Source organism: Zootoca vivipara, chromosome 7 (assembly GCF_963506605.1).
Source record: "Zootoca vivipara chromosome 7, rZooViv1.1, whole genome shotgun sequence".
NCBI classification, from domain to species: Eukaryota; Metazoa; Chordata; class Lepidosauria; order Squamata; family Lacertidae; genus Zootoca; species Zootoca vivipara.
Window position 1 is genome coordinate 67,648,744 of NC_083282.1, and position 22,541 is coordinate 67,671,284.

Genomic DNA, 22,541 nt, shown 5'->3' on the forward strand with positions numbered 1-22,541 from the left:
ACCTATGTTTCAGGTAGGTACCAACCATACTATTTCGGCTTGTGGTGAAAACACTATCAGATTGGGACATGCAACAGCTAATCCCAACTAGGGTGGGGCCTAGACTGCAATCTGTAATATTAGATAATAAAATTAATGTAGGAGGGCCCTCTGGCCAAATGTTGCCTGACCCAAGGCAGTTTTTTCCACATTCATGTAGTGTCTGGTAAAGGTATTTGTTGACACTTAAGTAGCCACTTTAGCACAATGCAAATCTACATTTCAGATAGGTACCAGCTGTACTTGTTCTATCCACTTCATGCCATGCATAATCTTACATATTTCTGTAATGTCACCTCTTACTTGCCTTTTCTCCAAAATAAAAACCTCAAACTAAAAAAAGACCCCTAATGGTAATGCCCCTACTGGGGGTCAGCAATGGCTGTCAGCAAAACATGCTCCTCTTGAACATAGCAATCCCCCCTCCCCCAAAAAATTGACACTTGGTTGTCCATGGCAACTGAGAATGCTGTCACAGAATTGTCGAATTTGAAGTGACCCCAAGGATCATCTAGTCCTGGCATCCCCAAACTTCGGCCCTCCAGATGTTTTGGACTACAATTCCCATCATCCCTGACCACTGGTCCTCTTAGCTAGGGATCATGGGAGTTGTAGGCCAAAACATCTGGAGGGCTGCAGTTTGGGGATGCCTGATCTAGTCCAACACCATGTAATGCAGGAATTGCAGCTTTGCATCCCCGAAAGCTGGCCACCCACCCTCTGCTTAGAAACCTCCACCGCTTTCCTCCATTGGGGCTTTTTCTTTTTGGTGGGGGAGTGCCTTCTTTCCCCCTCTGTCCAAGCATGCTGATACATCCCTCTTGTTCCTTTGTGGGTCCATTTTGCCTCCCATTTCACTAGAGCCTTCTCCATAAGCATATTCCTTTTTATATATTTCCCATCGTTTTGCTTGTTGCTTGCTGCACGAGGCCACCACCAAAAATAACTTTTGGTGAAGAAGCTCCCGTGGTGGACCAGCCTGCATTTTGGAGGCAGACTTGTTTGCAGCACTTTGCTTTACATCTGGGATTTTCAAAGAGCACAACTTTTCCTTGATGTTTAGTGACTCTGCTGGTTCTCGTCAAGGAAAGTTGACCTTGTAGTGCAACTTTTTTCTCACCCCAGGTCAATACCTTTGCATGTAATTTTCTTGACTGTGTGTTCTCTGGTTAATTAAACGTGACTTTCTAAATGTACATTTAAAAGCTGTGTTGTGCTTTTTCTCTCCATTTTTTAAAAATAATATGTTCTCTGTGGGCATGTGCTACTTCTCAGCTTTTCATACCAGCTTGACTCTTCAAAGAATAAATATCACCTAGACCAGCGTTTCCCAAAATGGTTGTTATTGACCCCCTTGAGCAATGGGACTGTGCATGGGGTGAATAAAGGCCTAGACCAGAGCTTTCCCAACTGTGTGTCGCAACATGTTAGTGTCTCGGCTGCTGTGTGTAGGTGTGTTGCATGAACGTTCCCTGTATTCCTCCTGGGGTTGGAAGGGGGCTAGTTTAACCTCCATTTTGCTAGTAAATCTGAATTACTGTGTTGCGAAGGGATGCATATCTAAAAAGTGTGTCACCAACATGAAAAGTTTGGAAACCTGTTGCCTAGAGGCTGAAAGGGGGTAAAAAAGATAGTAGAAATGAGGTTTACAAGATACAGTGCAAAGCATTTAATTAGGAACCATGAGCTTCAGAATAAGGGACACGAGCATGTTCAGAGTATACCTCCATTGCCAATGAGGAATTTCTGTACTTAATAAAAGGATCCCACAATACAATAGTATTATCAGACCATGCTGCTTTATTGTTTTACTTCCTTTTTTTTTCATTTTATCATTCCTAGTAGTGATGACTGATGATCAATAAATGCTGATTATATATTCATATTTATTGACTTTTTTCATTTAGAACCCAAAGAATCTGGGTTGGGATCAATGACAACGTTATAAGCTCATTGAGGGGGTCAAAGAACTCAGAAGTTTGGCAAAATCCTGATCTATACGCCATTACCCTCATTTTCTGAACAGTATCTATAGTGTTCTTTTTCCGTCTCATTCTTTTTTCCATTCTAAAGTGAGGGGGAGACAGGGATGAGATTTGCCGTATTGAATATGAGTCACACAGGCTTTCTGAACTTGAGGACTTCAGTGCTATATTGAGAGATCCTCTGCAATGACTTCTTTCATGAGTCTCCTAGTTATTATAGTTAATTGGGTAAATACCTCTTCTAGCTACTAAATGGGGACCTTGTCCCTAACATTTTTGAACTTGGAGAGGTCATTTTCTGTTGGATAACATCCAGATTTGGTCTCTAATAGCTTTTATTTCATAACTACTGCAATTGCACTAAATGGTAGCATCTTTTCTCCTGGCTTCACAGAAGTTTCCGATATCTTGTGTCTGTCTTGTCTTAAAATGTTTGTGTGGGTTGCCAGTCTTCTGCTGTTCCCCACCCTCCCTCGGTCCCCAGCAAGCTAGCCATTATGAAATATTATTTTATTGCCTGCTAATTTTGCTAGCTTTCTGTAGTCTTGAGGAAGCCTGAGAACATAAATAAACAATTTTTGTAGTGTTTCTCAACTTGGAATACAGGTGCTTCAGGACAAGCTACTGCAAATGACCCAAAGATCTACCTGTAGATTCCATTTCCACTTCTGACTATCCTTTTTTAAGAGGAATTTATCTAGGGTGAGAATGGACAGATGACTGAGTTAAATACTGTAGAAAGCACAGTTTTGTCAAGCTTGAGAGGTAGTGGCCTAGGCTAAGTTTGGAGGCTAAAGCCTTCTTTGTGGTGGCTGGTACCCTGTTTATGGAATGCCTTCCTTTTACATGCATGTCTGGTAGTGACGTCATTGTTGTTCCAGTGCCAGGTTAAGGCATATCTGCATTACTTAGTGCATTTTACATCTTTGTATAAATGACTATTTTTCGCTTTCTCAGCTGTGTTAAATAGCTGTTAGTTGCCTCTGTTTGCTGATGTCTTTAAGGGTATGATTATTTTTATTGATTGGGTTGTTTATAATTTTATGTTGTACTCTCCCCTGGAATTGGTATTGATGAATAGCAGACTGATAATCATTTAATAAATAAAATCTATTCTTGTGGGTTTCATAGAACACCAAAGAATCTGTGTTCATCTGGTAACAGTCATGCTTGGAGATACATCTTTGAAAATATGATTGGAATAATCGGCAAGATTCAGAAATAAGGAGCTGAGTGGGGGGGGGAATACAAATTCCTTCTGTTATAAGAATTTTGAGGTCATATATATATATATATAATAATTGTTCATAAAACATGTACATGAATGTACAGAAACATGTTTGAAGCAGCACAGGAAAACAGGCCTGACTGACACCATTTTGACTCTCTCTGACCAGGTGTTCCTCTGCAAGGAAGAAGTGGGGTGGGGGGAACCTTCTCATTGTCTCAGGAATTAAAGTGATAATCCCTGGCATCCTGATACCTGACTGCCAGACAAAAGGGTGTGATTAACTTGGCTGGGAAACAGGGAAATGTAAATATCTCTCAATTTTGTTGATTAGGTTTTGGGGGCAGGGGGCAGGGTCCAGGATGCTCAGATTACTGCCACCAGACCTCCCCTTTCATGATGTACCTATGATGAATCTAGGGAGAGGGGTCTTGGGCTACACCCCTTCTGTGACATATGGATGATGCTTCTGGGGGGTGGGCTGAAACCAATTTCAAATCTCTTTTTAAGGGCAAGACATCTTTGTTTGGGGTTCCTTCCTTGTTCTCCTGTGTGAGAGGAAGGACCCTGTTGCAACAGCAAAAATAAAAGTGCCTTGCTTCGTACGTCCTGGTTTGGTCTCTGTTATTTGGTGGGCAGGAGACGCTTAAATTCGTCTGCTTGCCTGGATCCTTGAGCTCTCCCTGGGTCAAGATCCATTTCTCTGGGTTCATAGGAACCAGCTTAAATTTTACAACACTTCCTTTTCATTTTGGGATTTCTCAGCCAGTTTTGATTCAGTATATTCAAGATGGTGTTCTGTAAATTGAGAATAGCGAGAATTGCACCTTTGTTCCACCTCTACATGTATAAAGCATCACCTAAATTTGTTAAATGGGCTGTAACCAATGCTAATCCTACTCAAAGTAGACCCATCTAAATTAATTAAGTTAGTAATGTCCATTAGCTCCAATGAATCTACTCTGAGTAGGATTAGCATTGGAAACAACCCAATGTTTTCAGTATTACTAGAATCTGCAAATTAAATTTGACCCTTTTGGTTCATTATCACTTCCCTTGTTTGCCCAGATCTCAACAAGTACTTATCCTTGTTTTACATCTGGTTCCCAGTTGGCTGTGATTGAAATTCAGGATATTAATGTCATCTTGTGAAGACCTAATGGATCCTGGCTGCCTACCGTAAGCGATGTGGTGTCATATATATATATATATATATATATATATATACACACACACACACACACACACACACACACACACACACACACACAACATTCAGCCTGGACAGTGTGCACTAAAGTTGGGAGTTTTAGATTTTGACAGTGTACACTGTGTCTAATCCCAGAGATCTATGCTGTTTCAGATAGATCTCTTGTAATCTTAGGGCTTCATATTTATTTCAGTGGAGGGAGCCAACCCATGTGTGCAACCTCTAGCAGGCTCTTTGGGGTGGGGTGGGGGGAGCGTGGTGTGTGTGTGTGTGTGTGTGTGTGTGTGTGTGTGTGTGTGTGTAGAAAATAGAGAGGCTGTTGTGAGAGCTTTCTGAGTATCAGCGCTTCCGCACATGGAAAAGATTTCTGGATTGGGGTGTCTGTCTGTGGCTAGAGACATGACCTTGCCTAGGGGAGGACCACCTACATATCTGGGAAAATGTTATAAAGTGCTTTATAAATGTGTTTTAATTAAGCCTCTTGGGCATGCTTGTAACATACATGCGAGTGAAGAGCTTTATTAAACTCGGCATACAGATGGGGAAATAGTTCTGGGCCCCTCCCATGATCTTGCAACCTGACACTGCAACTTACATTCATTTGTAGCTGGATTTAAACACTTTAGTTCTCCTCTTCTCTCTGGCTCTTTCTCTTCTGCTTGGTCAGATCCGCTTGGAGATGGCAGGCAATTCTCAAGGGCACTCGAGAGTTGGGATGAGAGAAGCAAGCAAACAAGTGTTTTGGTCGCTAGACAGGAAAGCCTGTTTTTTCAAATTTTGGCTCAACCTCAAAGTCATTAAATTTGGGAAGATCACTGTTTCTCAGCTCTTTCCACTTCCTCATCTGTAAAATGTAAATAATAATGTCGTCATGGTACTGTGCGGCAATATACAAACATCACTGATTAGGAACTATTTTATTAAAGGTTTGTCCCATTCTTCCTCCAAGGAGTTCAGTCTTCCCCTCCCAGTTTTATCCTCTCAAAACATGGTTAAGGATAAGGAGTTGTGTCTGGTCCAAGATTTGACCATGGCACTTAATGTTTCCCTGTGCATTTGGTTATATCCTACAACCTGCAATGTAAGCTGAAATTAATGGGTTGGCTGGGGGATGGGAGCCTGATTATAAAACCACGGTAGTTAAGAAATTGAGAAGGAAAAACTGGACATCATCCAAAATCAAATTTGACAGTCACCTAGATCTTCTTCTTTTTTTTTGAGACTCACATTTTGAGATTTGAGGGGGAAACACTTTAAAATGCCAATGTGGAAACTGCCTTTAAATATATATGGAGTACAAAAGGACGACGTTTGGTTTTTTTAATTAGTGGGTAATAGGGAGCCAGTGCAGATTCTTTAGCATTGGTGTGATGGGTGTCCACTAAGCCCCCCCCCCCTTCACCACCCTGGCTACTGCATTCTGCATCAGTTGAAGCTTCTATACTAGCTGCAAGGGAAGTAGAGCACATTGCAGTAGTCTAAACATGAAATTACCAGTGTCACAGTCAAATGTCGCACCAGCTTAAGCTCGTGATAGGCAGGCACTTTTTTACACAAAGGCCCGTGTACTGTTCAAAGATGGTTACCAAATCTCCCCTAAATTGCATACCTATACAGTACCTTCAGAGGGACTGCAACCCCACTGAGAACAGGCAAAGTCCTCAGTTCTTGAACCTGGGGATCATTCACCCGCCGTGTCTTTTAGCAAGCTTCAATCTGATGACCCACATCCAGTCCACCAGTGTGTCCAGTGTGTCCTGTTTCAGCTTGTGCATATCCTCTCTTGACTCAGACTTAATGGTGAAATAGAGCCCCAAACCTTCTGATGACTTCTCCCAAAGGCTTCACATAGACGTTAAACAGCACTGGGTTTAAAATGGTGCCTTACAACACTTATGAATCTGCACCTAAGTTGGGGGATAAACACAGAGTCCCCAAATGCTACCCTCTGAAATCTGGTGTGAATGTAGGAATGGAATCACCATAGAACCAAACTTACAGCCCCCAATTCACAAGAGATTGTTGAGGAGGAGATAATGGCCAATGGTGTCAAAAGCCACTGAGAGATTCGGCAGGAACAACGGGGTTCCATGTTCCCTGGAAAGGGTCATTCATCAGGGTGACCAAGGCCTGAGGAATCATTGGTGAGCAAACTTTGGTTTTTTTTTTGAAGGTGAACAATTTTGTCCCCCAATTGCCCAGCAAACTTATCACAGCTGGTGTTAGCAACTTTTTTTTACTGCATGACAGAGCTCTACTAGGCAAGACATGATGCGAGGCTTTTTCACTACCTTCATCGCCATATGACATGATACGGTTAAACACTCTAACTGCTGTTTGGTCGGTTTGATATTGGGTCTTGAGCCATTTCCACTTCCTCTCTCGCCATGCAGTCTGCTTCATTGCTCATAGCTCCAAGGAAAACCAAGGAGCACAACGAGCTTCACCGTGTTGGAGCAGGCACTCCTGAGCAATCTTGTCCTAATCTCGCTGTTGCACAATGAGGTATAAAGCATATGGACAAACCGAGCTTGCATTCTGGAAATGTATTTATCATTGTTACTGGAAATCCCCCCAATTCTGATTCAAGTGTGTGAAGGGACTAGTGAACTCTTACATGTTCCTGTTTATGGCTTGGCTTATTCAGTGCAGGAGCAGTAAGCTAAATTATGAGGTAAGCATCATGTCCTTTAGCTTTAATTGTTGGTTGTAAAAGAATTGATTCACAGGCATTTCCTAGGATTGTGGGACTGTGTGTGCACCAGATCATAGCTTTCTAACTAGTATGAAAGCATCTTTACTATTTTGGAGCTCTGCTCATGTCCCCCTCCCACGCACAGTGTTTTAGGGGGAAAGATGATAAGACATCTGCCTTTCATTTGTTTCTTGTAATCATGATGTTTTGGGCTACAGATGTACCAAATTTTAGATTTCTGTGTGGCAGGGTAGTGTCCCAGCAATACTAACCACCCTAGTCCTTCAGTCATAAACATAGTTATTATAATAGAAACTGTGATCTTTGCATTCTGTTGCACTGAATTTCATGTTGGGTGTACCTGGGTTGTGTGTGTGTGTGTGTGTGTGTGTGTGTGTGTGTGTGTGTGTGTGTGTGCCACTTCTGTGCTCGAGGGACTTGGCAGAAAATCACCTTTTGAGGGTTTGTGAGCAACTATCGCTCCAGAGTATTCTTAGGTTTTACTTGTTATGTCTGGGTACTGCTGGGCTTGGAGTCGTTAATCTTCCTCATGTTTTCTTGGCTGAAGAAAATGAGAAACAGATGTTCACATCTGGAAACTTCGTTCTAGGCTTCATTGTTGCAGTGAAATAGTTTAAATTGTAATGGGAACATTTAGAGTACAGTACTGAAGCAAAAGGCTACCCTTGAACACACACACCTTCCCAGCTTCCCCCTTTGCATGAAACCTACCAGCTGCATGTTTTGTTCTTGTCGATTTTAATTTCACTTAAGGATTAATAGACCTCTTGAAATAGTAAGCAGACTTCTGGAAAAGTTTGTGCATGTAGTGTTAACAAGCTAAAGCTATAGTCCCAAGTATGCCTGCTCTTGCTTCTGAGTAAACATGATTAGAATTGGGGAGCTGGACAGTTTAATTGGCTGCAAAACTCTTTCCTGCACTAGACGTGGATTTGTTTTGTGTGTTTTCCAAGAGGCATATTCCAGTCATACTATCAAGTCTGATTATACTAGAGAGGTGGCCTGCTTTGGAACTTAGCAGTGAGCAAGAAATCCCTGTTATACCTCACCTTGACTCTGAGTTCATTCTGGCTTTTTAGGCAAGCCACTGTTTCGTCTGCTCATCTCTTGCATCTACCCTTAATGTGGATAATACTGGGTTGTTTACAAGAGTTAATGAGATGATATATGTCAAGGAATTTATACATACTGGAAAAGCACTTTATAAACACTGCCTGTGTTCACACTAAACAGTGGTTTAGTGTGTTGTGCAGGAGCAGGAGTGAACCACAGTGAACCATAGGCTTGCACAGTCCCTCCTCTCCTTTCTCTGGAAGAGTTTGGAAGTTTCCACTTTTGCCTTTAGGACCAAACTACACAGAATTCTGCTTGGTCCTAAAACTGCAGCTAACATTAACTATGGCTTAAAACAGGCATCCCCAAACTGCGGCCCTCCAGATGTTTTGGCCTACAACTCCCATGATCCCTAGCTAACAGGACCAGTGGTCAGGGATGATGGGAATTGTAGTCCAAAACATCTGGAGGGCCAAAGTTTGGGGATGCCTGGCTTAAAATAAGGTGTAGAGGACCTTAACCTTTGGAACCCGTTGTGGTCCTGATCCAGACTGAAGCCCCCACATTTGTAGTTTCTATTGAGGGGGGAGTTCCCATTTGCTCCAGGAGAGGTTGTTTTTTTTGGGGGGGGGGGTTGTATTGAATTCCTACCCAGTCAAAATACAGTCTGCAGAGTCATAGAACAGTGTGGACCTCATCCAAGCTTTTGGAGGCAGCTTTTCGTTTGTTTTTACATTGGGGCCTGTTTTCCTCAACACTCCCCACACTGTTCCTCTTTGTTTGTTGATTAAGGGTTCTTCCTTTTCTGAAATTAAAAGTAGGAACTGCTGGCTTACTGGGGCATCAAAGGCCTCCACTTCTCAACACCCCAACCCAGGTGGGGCTTTTGGTGTTAGAGACCCCATCAAAAAGAAGCTAAGAGGCCTGCCATGTGGATCCATTCTACTTTTGTAGAGAGACTCACCAAACTGAATTCACAGTGAACTACAGTTTGAACTGCAGAAGTTGCTTAATGAGAAGCTTTGCTGAGCTAAGCTCATTGTTGTGATACTGAAATGCCACTTGGGCTGGCCATTCAGACATTGCACCATGCTCTTCACAGGAAAAACAGGCAGAAGCCGACAAAATGCATCATAATTGTGATAGAAGGCAACTTGTCATAATGTTCGGACTGTGAATTTTCAGTGTATTTAGTGCTATGCTTGGATCCTTCAAACAAGAGCTATGCATTTACAGCAAGAAAAAGCTTTGTATTCAATTTCCCCTGCATTAAATGCTTTTCCCAAACTGGCTTTGAATGGTAAAATACGCTGTTATATGAAACTTTGTGCTTATTTTTGCTGCTAAATTGAAGATAAAATGAAACAGCTGTGTGTGGGAGAAGCATGTATTTATTTTTGAATTATCTAGTATCTGGCCCATGTTTCGGGGGTTCAATCCTACAAGCTGCTGAGAGCACAGAAGAGGTGTTAAATCCCTTCCACTCCCACTGCATTCTGCAGAATCAAAACTCCAAAGGATGCGTTTTTCATCAGTACTCTAACTTCCATTTATCTAAATGTTGGTGTCATTTACATCTTTACTTGAGTGTTTTGTATGCCCAAGCAAAGCATTCAAGGAAATGGGAGTGTGTCTTTTCGACACTATCTTTTTGTTTCAACATGAATGGTAGTTTCAGAGAAGTGAGCTGTTTCCAAAATCCTTCACAAGTGTCCCATTTCTTTTCATGTTAATAACCCAGATGTGTCTCAGTGGCTTCCACTTTCTGATAAAGCATACACCAGTGCTGCTCTTTCACCCATCAGAGTTGTAGAAGAATGGAGTTCCCCAAGGGCAGAACTAGTCAAGAGTATAGAATCATAGAATTGTAGTGTTGGAAGGGACCCCAAGGGCCATCTAGTCCATCGCCCTGCAATGCAGGAATCTCAGCTAGATCACACATGACAGGTGACCTCCCGACCTCTGCTTAAAAACCTCCAAGGAAGGAGAGTCTCCACCACCTCTTGTGGGAGTCTGTTCCACTGTTAAACAGCTCTTACTGTCAGAAAGTCCTTCCTGATGTTTAATCAGACTCTCCTTTCTTGTAACTTGAATCCATTGGTTCAGGTCCTACCCTCTAGAGCAGGGGTCGGCAAGGTTTACCGGCCATGGGCCAGATCACTCCCACGGTGATCGTCCGTGGGCCAGACTGGCGCAGCGTGACGCCGGAAATCGCATCTGCGCATGTCCGCGGTGCCAGAAATTGCTTCTGCACATGCCCAGACACCAAAAATAGCACTTGCGCAGAAGCTATTTTCGGCATCTGTACATGCGCAGAGGCGATTTCCAGTATCTATGCATGCGCAGATGCAATTTCCAGCGCCACTTAGCAAGTTCCCACACTGTGCTGTGCCAGTTTAGCGCGGGGGGCTCACTGAGCAGGCAGCTCGGTTCAAGGGCGGCTCATGGGCCAGTAAAACAGTCTTCGTGGGCCACATCCAGCCCATGGGCCGCACGTTGCCGACCCCTGCTCTAGAGCAGGAGAAAACAAGCTTGTTCCATCCTCCATGTGGCAGCCCTTGACTATGGCTATCATATCAGTCTCCTCTTAACCAGGCTAGGGCGGTTCTGTTGTTGGGGAACCCTCTCCACGTTGGCTTGTCTGTTGTGAATGCTTGCATGTATTCTTTCTACTGTCAGTTGAGGATCTTAGTGCATATGGGCAAAGACGAATAGGTTTGCACATTTAAAAAAAACACACACCAAACTTGTCAGGCAGAGAAGGGGTTCAGGCAGGATGACCTCAAATTGAAATAGTTCTGTTAATTATAAAACAAGAGAGATAATCTCCCCACCACCACCTTTTCTGGTTCCCAATGTGAAAAATATTAGCTTTGTGGAGACTGAAACAGATGGCGAGCAGCACAAGTAGATAAGGGTGTTGTTGAAAATAAGCATTTACTCAGGCTGGGGAGGTGACAAAGCCATGTTTACAATATCTCATCCATTTACAGTGATGCTACTTTTAGCTGTATTGAAATAATTAATTCACAGGATACCTGGAAAACAAGCTGATCAATGTATGTGGGAAGGACTCTTTACAATTTTGGGCAAAATGGATCTAGTCTGTCGTCTGCTTTAGCGTCTTTAAAGGGTTAAATCCCCCCATCTTGATGTTTGCTGCTCCCCAAATATTTATCTTGCCTTATTTATGTATTGCATTTTATTTTGATCGTTCATTTTAAGAGAAGTATCTCCCAAAGCAGCTCACATCAATTAAATACAAACAAGAAACTAGTCAGGAATACCAACTACATAGGCAGGACACATAAGGGGAAGGCATGTGGAAGAAGGGAGAGAAGGGACATCAGTTTTTCAAGGCCAGAATAAAGTAGTGAGCTTTATGTTGGCATTAATGTCTAGTTCAGTCTAGGCCAGTGGGCCGGTCCACCATCCCTCAGACCATGTTGTGGACCAGACTATTTGGGGGGGGGGGAAATGAATGAATTTCTATGCCCCCCAAATAACCCAGAGATGCATTTTAAATAAAAGGACACTTTCTAATGTAAAAACACGCTGATTCCCGGACCATCCGCGGGCTGGATTGAGAAGGCAACTGGGCTGCATCCAGCCCACAGGCCTTAGGTTGCCTACCCCTGGTCTAGGCTGACCCTCTTTTGCTGGTGGTTTTTGCTTGAATAGCAATTGGTGGCTCCATTATTTTGGCTGATGGATGGGGCCAGAGTGCCCTTTCCCCCTTGTACCATGGCACCTGGTACTTGGATCAGAGTGTCTTCAATTTATCTTTTGGTTTGTAACCCATTTTGGGGGAAACAGTGGCTTTGGATGGGAGGCATTAGGATGTTTTTTCAAAGGAGATTTCTGTTCTTGGTGCACCTTCTTAATAAAATCCTTCCAGTAGCACCTTAGAGACCAACTAAGTTTGTCATAGGTATGAGCTTTCCTGTGCATGCACACTTCTTCAGATACACTGAAGAAGTGTGCATGCACACGGAAGCTCATACCTATGACAAGCTTAGTTGGTCTCTAAGGTGCTACTGGAAGGATTTTTTTATTTTGTTTTGACAGCGTCAGACCAACACGGCTACCCACCTGTAACTACTTCTTAATAAAGGTGTGGTACTGTTAGCAAAGTGGGTTAGAATAGGAACATCGGTTTTAAAAATTCAAATTACAATATCTAAAAAAAGAGGCAGTTTTAAAAAAAAAAACCTGAGTGTTCTATGGAATGTAAGTTTTGCTTTGCCTTGAAACAGGATCATACTAATGGAAATGAGTCGCCGACCACCATAAGTGAAACTGTAGCATCCATGTGTTCCATTATGGAAGCATGGCCTCTTCCTGCTAGAGGTTGGGATGCTGGTATTGCAATGCAGCAAGGAATGTGAGAACATAGAACATGATTAATGCGGACCAGTGGAACCTCTTTATAAACATGCCCAGAATACAAGTGGTGCTTACAATGTTTTTCTATGAAATCATCTAAGTAGGTCATGGTCATTTTCATATACTGTATTTAAGGGCCCCTCCAGACATCCTTTTTATTGAGCATTCATGATTTTTTCTCAAGATGGAATTGAGACGATCACACATGTTCCTTCTTTCAATATTGTTTGCACTTGCAAACGTTTTGGGGCAGTCACGCTGCTTCATTTCCATTCTGTGCATATCCCACATCATCCTGCTGAAATCCTGTAGCTTTTTTATACCACAAATGTTCTGATTCATTTTTGTACCATTGGTTTCACTATAGTCCCTCTGGAGAGCAATAATGAGGTGGGATTGGGGAAGCATTGCAGAACAAACTAAAGCAGAATCAATCCCACCACCAATGCACACACTATTATAGAGGCAAGAACATATGGCAGAATGGTCTGTTACCGTATTTAAGGTGGCAGTGCAAACTGACTGTGCTTCCCTTTCTACTGGAAAAAATGCAGTTCCGGTCGCAATCTAGTGACAATAACCTAAGAACAAATCCTGGAAAAAAGCAGATGGTAGACTTACTAGGTGATAGGGTGTTGAATGGCACCTTCCACAAAGAGTAGAATTTCTTTCGATAGGGGACAGCTTTGAAAAGCAACAACCCATATTTAGCTAGGTCAGTGTTTTCTTTGATAGTGTTATGTAAAAGGGGTGGGTGTGTTTGTAGCAGTGAAGCCTCTGTCACTGATCAGATAAGTTGATGTTGATGTTTAAACCCTCTCGCAGTCCTGTCTCTGTGAGGGAAAAAGAAAATTGTTCAAGGGCTGTGAAGAGACCCTTCAGTGCTCTACAACCTTTGGTCTTTTTGGGTGGAGTGGGAGGAAGATATGAGGTAGAAGAACAGAGGCGCAAAGGAGAAAGTGCTACTGGGACAAAGTATGCACAGGGCCTAGATTAGAGTCAGGAGGAGCTGAGATCCTGAGAAGGGAATCCTTCCCATTGTTGCTTCACTGTAGCAGTTCAGCCTGGTAGCCCCAAAGAAGGAGTAAGGCCTTTCTTCTCTTCGCCCTCTTTCTTCCCTTCGCCCCTCCCCCTCCCCCTCCCCCCCTTCCTCCCTTAGCAGTGCTTTCTAAGGCCCATTTGACTTCACTCTCCAAGATGTCAGGCTCAAGGTCAGCAGCCACACTACCTGGGGTGTACGAGACCTCCATATCTTTCTGGGATAATTCCTCTGTGTATTCTTGCCACCTCTTCTTGATGTCTTCTGCTTCTGTTAGGTCCTTTCTACTTTTGTCCTTTATTATGGTAATCTTTGTATGAAGAAAATTAGGTTTCAGAGCAAGTTAAGGAAAAAGAAAAGAAACAGCGGCACTGCTCTTGCATAGCTCCAACTTGCTTAAGGATTAGTGAGGCAGAAAAATAGAGGAGAAAAGAGAATGGAGGCTTCCGGGGACGACGACGACACATTTGTTGGTTGTTTTAGATGGCAAGTCTCCTGCGCTGCTGTGATGGGGGCTGCTGGGGGCTAGTGGAGCCCTGTGGGCCTCTGAAGCTTTGAGTGGCACAGGGCTTCTTGAGAGAGGCTTGAAGGGGAAGCACGGGGCAGTGTGTGTTCTCTTTAATAATGCTTATGTGCATTATTTGCTAAGCTCTTTGTGTATTGCAAGAAAGGATGTACTTTCTTCTCATGGTCAAATGTGCAATGTGCCCCTGCATTGGCAGCTTGCACATCTGACTGCAGAGGGACACAGAGACCTTGCCCTTTAAATATCACAAACCAGTGAAAAGAACAGGAGGGATGGGAAGAATCGTAGCTCAGTGGTAGTTCAATCATTCATGCTTCCATTTCCACTGCCAGGAGGCGTTGCTGTCAGATTTCATATATTAAATTAGTGGTTATGCAGGCAAATAAATGTTCTGCATGCTGCAATGTGTACAGAAATATGCAGCTCAGACCCCATTTGCCATGCTAAGCCCTTGATGGTACAGCTGATGCTGTTAGATCCAGTAATAGTGTTTTCAGAACATATTGAAGAGATGGAGAAACTAACTGGTTTGCTTTCTTGAATAGTGTTTCTCTTGGGTAGTCTGCAGTTGCAAGCAAGCAGCTACTTTCAGTTAGGGAACTATCTATATGGTTTGAGAGTGCCATCATTATGTATTTGTAACTTAAGGCATCAAAGGGATTTACAAATTCAGCATTTTCTTTCCAGTGTTTGTTCATGCAAGTACATTACTTTGCTAGCCACTTTCTTAAAGACCCATGTTGCAGGAAGGCCAGATGCAATTAATTAAAGGAATAAATGCTGGATTTTTTAAAAAAATAACTGCTTAGGGTTTACTGTTTGTTGTTGTTTCGCATTTTTTGATCTGCTTGCTGTATTAATGCAGCCAGTGTGCTGTTGATATGGGATGCCCTCCTTTCTTTGTGCTTTTGTAAATAAATGGTTTCCCCCATATGTGTGTGTGTGGCATCTGTTATGTGACACAACCTTAATGAGATACTGTTGTCACAAATACTGTCATTGGAGAGAACCCAAAACAAGTTTCCTTGCCTTGTTATCCATTCTGGTTCCCCCCCCCCCCAATGGAGTCAGCCAACTCTGGCACAGTGCGTGACTGAAAAAACAGGTGCTTCAGATTTCCACGGGGGATTTCAGGTGAAGGACAGCAGAGCTCGGCTCAGCACTGTGTACAGAAGGGTTCCTGTGCTAGTTCAGATTTTCACATGTTTTAACACACTACCACCTCCCCCCTTGGGTGAACAGATTGCCAACAGAAGTGGCTTTTTGCGGGGGGGGGGCATGTCATTGTAATTCAGCGAAAACCTGAAGTTCCTTTTTATTTGGCTTGGGGCCTTCTGTTCTGCTCACTTAACAGACTTCAGAGCTTTTTTTCCTGATTGTAATGTGTGACGATCTCAGGAGTGCTGTAGATGCTACCCTTGACCTTTATATAAAGCAATACAACACTCTGAGCTGCATTGAGAGCCAGTGTGGTGTAGTGGTTAAGAGCGGTGGACTCGTAATCTGGTGAACTGGGTTCGCTTCCTCGCTCCTCCACATGCAGCTGCTGGGTGACCTTGGGCTAGTCACACTTCTTTGAAGTCTCTCAGCCCCACTCTCCTCACAGAGTGTTTGTTGTGGGGGAGGCAGGGAAAGGAGAATGTTAGCTGCTTTGAGACTCCTTCGGGTAGTGATAAAGCAGGATATCAAATCCAAACTCCTCTTCTTCTTCTATTGCCCATTTGTTCATGTTGCTAGCTCATAGATTCTCAGGTGAGGTCCTACTGTAGACATTTTTGCCCTCTGAAGCTTTGTTTATAAAGAAGAGTTGTTTCATTGAATATGTTGGCAGTGATGCACAGAATTGCAGAAACAAGCATATTGAGACAGTGGCCAGCTATCCATGCACCTGCTTTTCCAGAGAGCGCAATTGCTTTCAGCACATATTGTGAACAATATACAGGTGTGTACCTGCATCCTAAAACACCAATGGGCATGTATCTGTCCACAAAAAAGGAAAAACGCCCCAAGATTATGAGTAGAAGGGAAATGAAATCCCATCAATTAGAACTTAATTACTGGAATGAAGCTGCACGCTTCCCAGATATTAGCAAGTATACGTGCATAGGATGGTGCCACAAGTTTGTTCAACCCTAAAAGAGTACTAGGGTACTGGGCAACTGGGCATTGAAAATTCCATTATTCAGAATAAGAAAGTATTATGAGAATATATAGTCATACCTGTAAGAGCACTCGGCACAGATAGCGTGTAGATCCTTCACTTCTGGAGACTGAATAAGCCAGGTGTGTCTTTGTTCATTTTATTAATAAATATTACAGAATGAACTTTTTCTTGCTGCATTAATTCTTCCCTTTAACCACTGATAGATAAGAATGGCCTTGGTGAAACTAATCAAATACGATGGAATAACCATTTTTGCCTCCCTCTGTCTAGTAATCCTAGAGACACTGGGTCGGATCCAGATTTAGCAATGCATCGAGTATGCCCAACGATATCAATGGACTTACTTTAGTCATTGCTAACTTAAGTCCCACTGATTTTCAGATGGTCTATGCCAAACATGACTAACCCTGGATCCCCAACACATTGTCTTTTATAATCATGGCTTTTTTGTTTAGCCACTGATACGCATAATCTCCATGCATTTATCTAACTCTCTTTTTGGGGGGGGGACGCTACTGTAATTTATACTTACCACATCTTACAGCAGTGAAGTCTTAACATTAATTATGGGAGTACAGTGGTCCCTCGACTTACGAACTTAATATGTTCCGAATGCACATTTGTAGGTCGAAAAAGTTCGAAAGTCGAAACGCGGTTTCCCATAGGGAAAAAAATATTCGGAAAAATTTGTAAGTTGAGAAAACCGCATGTAAAAATCGTAAGTCGAGGAAACCGCATTTAAATCCGCCAACGGTTTCTGTTCGGATGTAGAAAAACTTGTAAGTGTGCGGCCATTTGTCCTGTTGTCGAAACCTACAGATGTTGAGTAATTCGTAAGTCGAGGGACCACTGTATTTGAATGAATACATATGGGGCTTAATAAGCCAAGCTATGAATGAGTCTTACGTTGCACATGCAGCCTCTTTGTGCTTCCATTCACATGAGCACCCACGCTGACAAGGAGGTCTTCTACTTTGAGTTCCCATTCTGATAATAACTTTGGAACAAACTAGGATATTAAGCCAACTTCTTGCTTGCTCTGGATCTGTGAATCATAGTTTCCCAGTTTGAATGAAACAAGAACTTTTGGTTAACAGAATACTTCTTGGTTTGCTTGTTCATGCAAAGCAGTGGCCCAAAGGGGCTATGTGCATATCCAAAAGACACACATATTTCTGCTTATTAAACTGATAATATGATCATCCAAACATGGTCTGTGGGATTTTATGATAACTCATTAATGATGCACATGGAATACAAAACTGAATGTTACCAATCATGAAGTGTGCTGGGTTGGAGAATATTAAAGAAAGTAACAGCTTTTTTTGTACTAATGGGACCTGCAGTTTATTCTACTACTGTGTCCAATTCTGGGTTCTTCTCAAAGTCTCTTATTGTTCTTAGCTCCCAAAGCCTTGCACAGAAGCTTATTTCAGTGGTTATGGAAGCATAGGAACTGCTAATTCTCAACAGGAGGGAGAATCTGAGAGTTTTCTGTTTAAACTTTTGAGTAGGCATTTCAGCATGCCTGCTGGTAAGCTGTGCTGAATTCCAGCATTATGCCAAGTCCTGAAGGTTGCAACGTGTCTAACTGCTAAGATCTCTTCCAGGCCTCTTGGCGCCCATCACTGAAAAAGCAGGTGGTCTGAAGTGAGGGCTCCCTTTGGGCTTTCACACTCTGTGCACAACATACAAACGTGAAAGACAACTGTCAGTTCCTTCCCTTCCTAGTTGTCTCTCCCTTAACAAAAGGAGAGGTTGGGAGGCGAGCGGAGATGGGACACAGATGGATGTGTTGGAAACCTGTCAATATGTTTATGGAGACATGCTACAGTGTAGTCCCAGATTGCTTGTGAAATAATCAAATAAGACAGGCACCCCTTTATTTAGGAACTAATAAGTGGTCCGTATGGTGTTCAAGGAGATGGAGAGCATATATATTGTACCACAACATTTATAAAAATATATATGCTTGCAACAGGTTGTTTTGCACCACAGCGGGTTGTTTTATACGCAGATGAAAGCAATTTATTTAAAGCTCCTTTTTATTTTTAGTAAACTATTATACTGGTGGTTAAAAATCCCATTGGGCATCTGTACAGTTCTGGTTTTGTGACTCTTGGGTCATTTATTTATTTTATTATCTACGTCAGAAGTATTTCCTTCTCTGTCCTTCACTGTTGCAGAGGGAATCATAGAATCATAGTTGGGAATTATTCAGCATTTTTACACTCCACCTGCAAGCTAGCTTCTTTCCCTTCCCCATTTATCCTATACTGCAGCTCACCATCTTGATCTGGGGACGCTCCAGACCACATTGTTAAGCATTGCAAATCGTTCCACCCATTAATTTTTTTAAGACTTCTTAGTAGACTTCTTAATCACTACTTAACCATACTGGTAATTTCTGAACTAAAACCATTTTTGTAAAGTGTTCTTTGTGGCCATGCAGGATCCTGCCCTGCCCCCGTCCCCAGTTCACTCATCCCTGCGCTCCTTTGGTGTCCTAGCCATGATGTCCTCATGACATCTGGGGCCACAAGGATAAAGAATTACACAACATCTGAAGGCAGTCCTATATCGGGAGGTTTTTAACGCTTGATGTTTTTGTTATGTTTTTAGATATCCTATAAGCCGCCCAGAGTGGCTGGGGAAACCCAGCCAGATGGGCAGGGTATAATAATAATAATAATAATAATAATAATAATAATAATAATATGCAGCTTGCCATGTTATCCAATCCCAGGCATTCTACAATTGGTGGAACAAGCCAAGAACCTTCTGATCCCCTCCTCATACCCTCACTGGGCAGGAGAGGGGAGTGGGAGCATGCAAACTAGGTTGTGGGGGGAGGAATAAGGATAAGCTCATTCTCATAATGCTAAACCATGTTTAAGTGTTATGTTTGAATGTAGCCAACTAGCAGATGGTCTTGAATAGAGCCAAACCATAGTTTATAGTGTGACATAAACAAGGTGGGACAGGCCTCATGTTTTCACAGTCCCCCGCCCCTGGCATGGCTGCAAGGAGGAGCTGCAAAGCTGCCACTGTCTTTTGACCAGAGCTTGTCATGTCTTCAGAGACTGACAAACTCTAGTTAATATTTGAAACGATTGAGCTTGAAATGATATTTCAAGAGCCACTCATAAGCCAGGAAGTCCCTCCGCCCTTCAGATCTCACCTTTGCCACTAAATTGGCTAATTGGCTTTAAGCCAAACCTAACTGTCACCCCCATGGAGAGAATACTGATATTCCTTGTATGGATTACTCAGATAATGTCTGTGACACGGTTCAAACACCGAAGCACCGTGTAATTGCTAAGTTCCATTGGATTGTTAAAATTATTTCTTCTACTTTCCATTTCAGTTGCGAGTGAGAAGAGGGTGCCAGTAATGCCAGGATCCCCTGTGGAAGTGAAGATACAGTCAAGATCCTCGCCATCCAGCATGCCGCCATTGCCGCCTGTCAACCCTGGTGGACCCCGGCCTGTCTCGTTTACCCCAGCAGCATGTAAGACTGTGGCTTGTTCAGCTTTCTGGGAAAAACAAAAACCCACCACGAGTTCTTTCTTTATAATGCAGACATTACAGAAGTGAGGGACTGTTGTTTCAGTCCAGGGGAGGTGAATGGCTGGGATAGTACCTAATTAACTTGGTCACTTTTGTGGCTTTATTAGCAGGCAAGTTTATTGAGATGCAGATTTTTAAAAAATATGTCTATGTTTAAGCTGGGTTTTAATTTAGGAAGCGATTTTAAAAAAATGTTTAATTTCTCAAGAACTTCAAGTTCTTTGCATCTGTGTTTTCTGTTCTCATTAATAAGAGGTGTGTTTGTCAGCACATCTGGTGTGTTAACTTTTTATTTATTCTCAGATTCTGGAGTGCTAGGGTTTTCTTAGGTCTCTTGAATTTTATTGTGTACTGTACAGGGTGGTACAGAATGCAGACATTCTGCAAGGAACAGAAAGAGAGCTCTCTGGTCCCAGGAATGTAAGCTGCCTTACGCTGGTCAGGTGGAATGCGCATCTAGCCCAGTAATGCTCCCTCTGACTGGCAGCAGCTCTCCAGGGCTGTGGATAGAAGTCTTTACCACCACCAGCTCCCTAACCCTCCTCCCTTTAAAAACAAAAACCAGAGGTGTCAGGAAATTAACAAGGAATCTTCAACCTGCAAAGCTTATACTCCACCACTCAACCCCACTATATGTTATTTCCTAAAATATTAAATATTTTTAAACACCACCACTCAGTATCAAAAGTAAATATGTCGATGCCTGAATTGTGTTCTCAGCAATTGCGCCTGCATTTCATTATTTCCTATTTTGTATAACTTCCTTCCAGTTGAAACCAGACAGGCCCCCTCCCTGTTGAACTTCTGGCACGTACTGAAAACTTTTTAAATTCCAGCTTTTAATTTACTTTATAGCATAACTGGTTTTTGCCTTTTCTGTATTTTATTTATTGTACACCACTTGGAGACTATTTATAGTTAAGTGATATATAAATTTATGTAAAAAGAAGCATTTTTGGGCTAAACATCAAAATATAAAACTACCAGTAACATATTCATTGCTTTTTGCCTTCCCCCTCCCCACTGTAGTACCCAATGGAATGAACCATTCTCCACCGACGCTGAATGGAGCACCGTCACCCCCTCAGAGGTTCAGCAATGGCCCTGCCTCATCGTCTTCATCTTCACTGACCAACCAGCAGCTTCCAGCTACCTGTGGGGCTCGTCAGCTCAGCAAACTCAAACGCTTCCTGACCACCCTCCAGCAGTTTGGCAACGACATTTCACCAGAGATTGGGGAGAAAGTCCGCACCCTTGTTCTGGCATTAGTGGTGAGTATTAATAAGTCAAATGCAGCAAAGAAAAGAAAAGCAGACGCTTTTGCATTTCGTTATGGAATCACAGAATCATAGAGTTGGAGGAAGGGGAGCATGAGGGGCATCTAGCTCCACCCCGTGCAATGCATGACAGATGGCCATACAACCTCTGCTTAGAAACTTCCATTGAAGAAGAGTCCACCACCTTCTGAGGGAGTTCATTCCGCTGTCGAGCAGCTCTTCCTGTCAGAAAGTTCTTCCTGATGTTGGGTCAGAATCTCCTTTCTTGTAACTTAAATCCATTGGTTTGGGTCCTACCCTCTGGAGTAGGAGAAAACAAGTGTGACAGCCCTTTATATATATGAAGTAGGCGGTCATATCTCCTCTTTTCCAGGTCAAATATACCCAACTTCTTCAACCGTTCCTCATGAGGCTTGATTTCCAGACCCTTCTGATCCTGCTCAGACTTTGTCAGTAGGCTTTCTGTGAATGGCCAGACCTCTTACAATATTTGCTCCCCCGTCTAGCAGTGTGATTCTCCCCCCCAAAAAAAAACCTTCACTGCATAACTTTTCAGAAATTGGGGTGTCCATTTTGTCATAATTAATTGCAGCATGGTGAATTAATAATTTTCTGGTGCTGTTGATTTGAGTTCAAACCAGTTTTTAAAAGGAGAAATATTTGTGTTTGTGTGTAACATATATATCACGCTCATACACACAACTGGGGTGCACTTTCATTTAATTCTGTCCCAGTGTCATCCGGAGAATTCTGTTTTCACATTGCAAGGCTTTTCATAAAATTATACCCTGGTTATACATGGTCAACAAAAATGATTAAGTGCTAGGAACTGACATGTGACATTTCACCTATTTTTCCTGTTTTGGATTTTTATTTATTTACTTTATAATTTTGGAGGTTGACTAGCCAGCATTAGCACTCTACGATTCTAGATAACTTCTAATGACTGTGGTCAAACTTTGAAATGGTGCAGAAGCAGCTTATGAGACCAGAGTAGCTGTCTTCTTAAGTAATCACAATGTAGTGTGGTTGATGGATGTCAGCCCTCCAGCTTCCTATGTCTACATCTGTGAGAATTTGTAGCTCATGTTCTTAGCCAAATGTAAGATGAAGCAGATCAGATAGGATGGGACACTAAGAAATATTAGTTCTTTCCATGGTACATGTAAATCCAGACTCTCAGAGGGAAAAGGTCTTGTAGAAATAGTGTTGAATTAGAATCAATAACCATGTCAATCCCCTTTCTCTTTACAGAATTCTACCGTGACAATAGAGGAATTTCACTGCAAACTCCAGGAGGCTACCAATTTTCCTCTTCGTCCATTTGTGATTCCATTCTTGAAGGTGA

At 42.5% G+C, this 22,541-nt stretch overlaps 1 protein-coding gene across 5 annotated transcripts in view; it reads left to right on the top strand.

Annotated features, from left to right (window-relative positions):
• Positions 1-22,541, top strand: part of CBFA2T2 (CBFA2/RUNX1 partner transcriptional co-repressor 2) — a 66,646-nt gene that overhangs the window by 33,555 nt on the left and 10,550 nt on the right. For all 5 annotated transcript variants that reach the window (XM_035121541.2, XM_035121543.2, XM_035121542.2 and 2 more), the window contains exons 2-4: positions 19,714-19,857; positions 20,946-21,187; positions 22,448-22,537. In XM_035121541.2, coding sequence (XP_034977432.2) covers positions 19,714-19,857; positions 20,946-21,187; positions 22,448-22,537 — 476 coding nt within the window. The remainder of the gene's footprint in view (positions 1-19,713; positions 19,858-20,945; positions 21,188-22,447; positions 22,538-22,541) is intronic.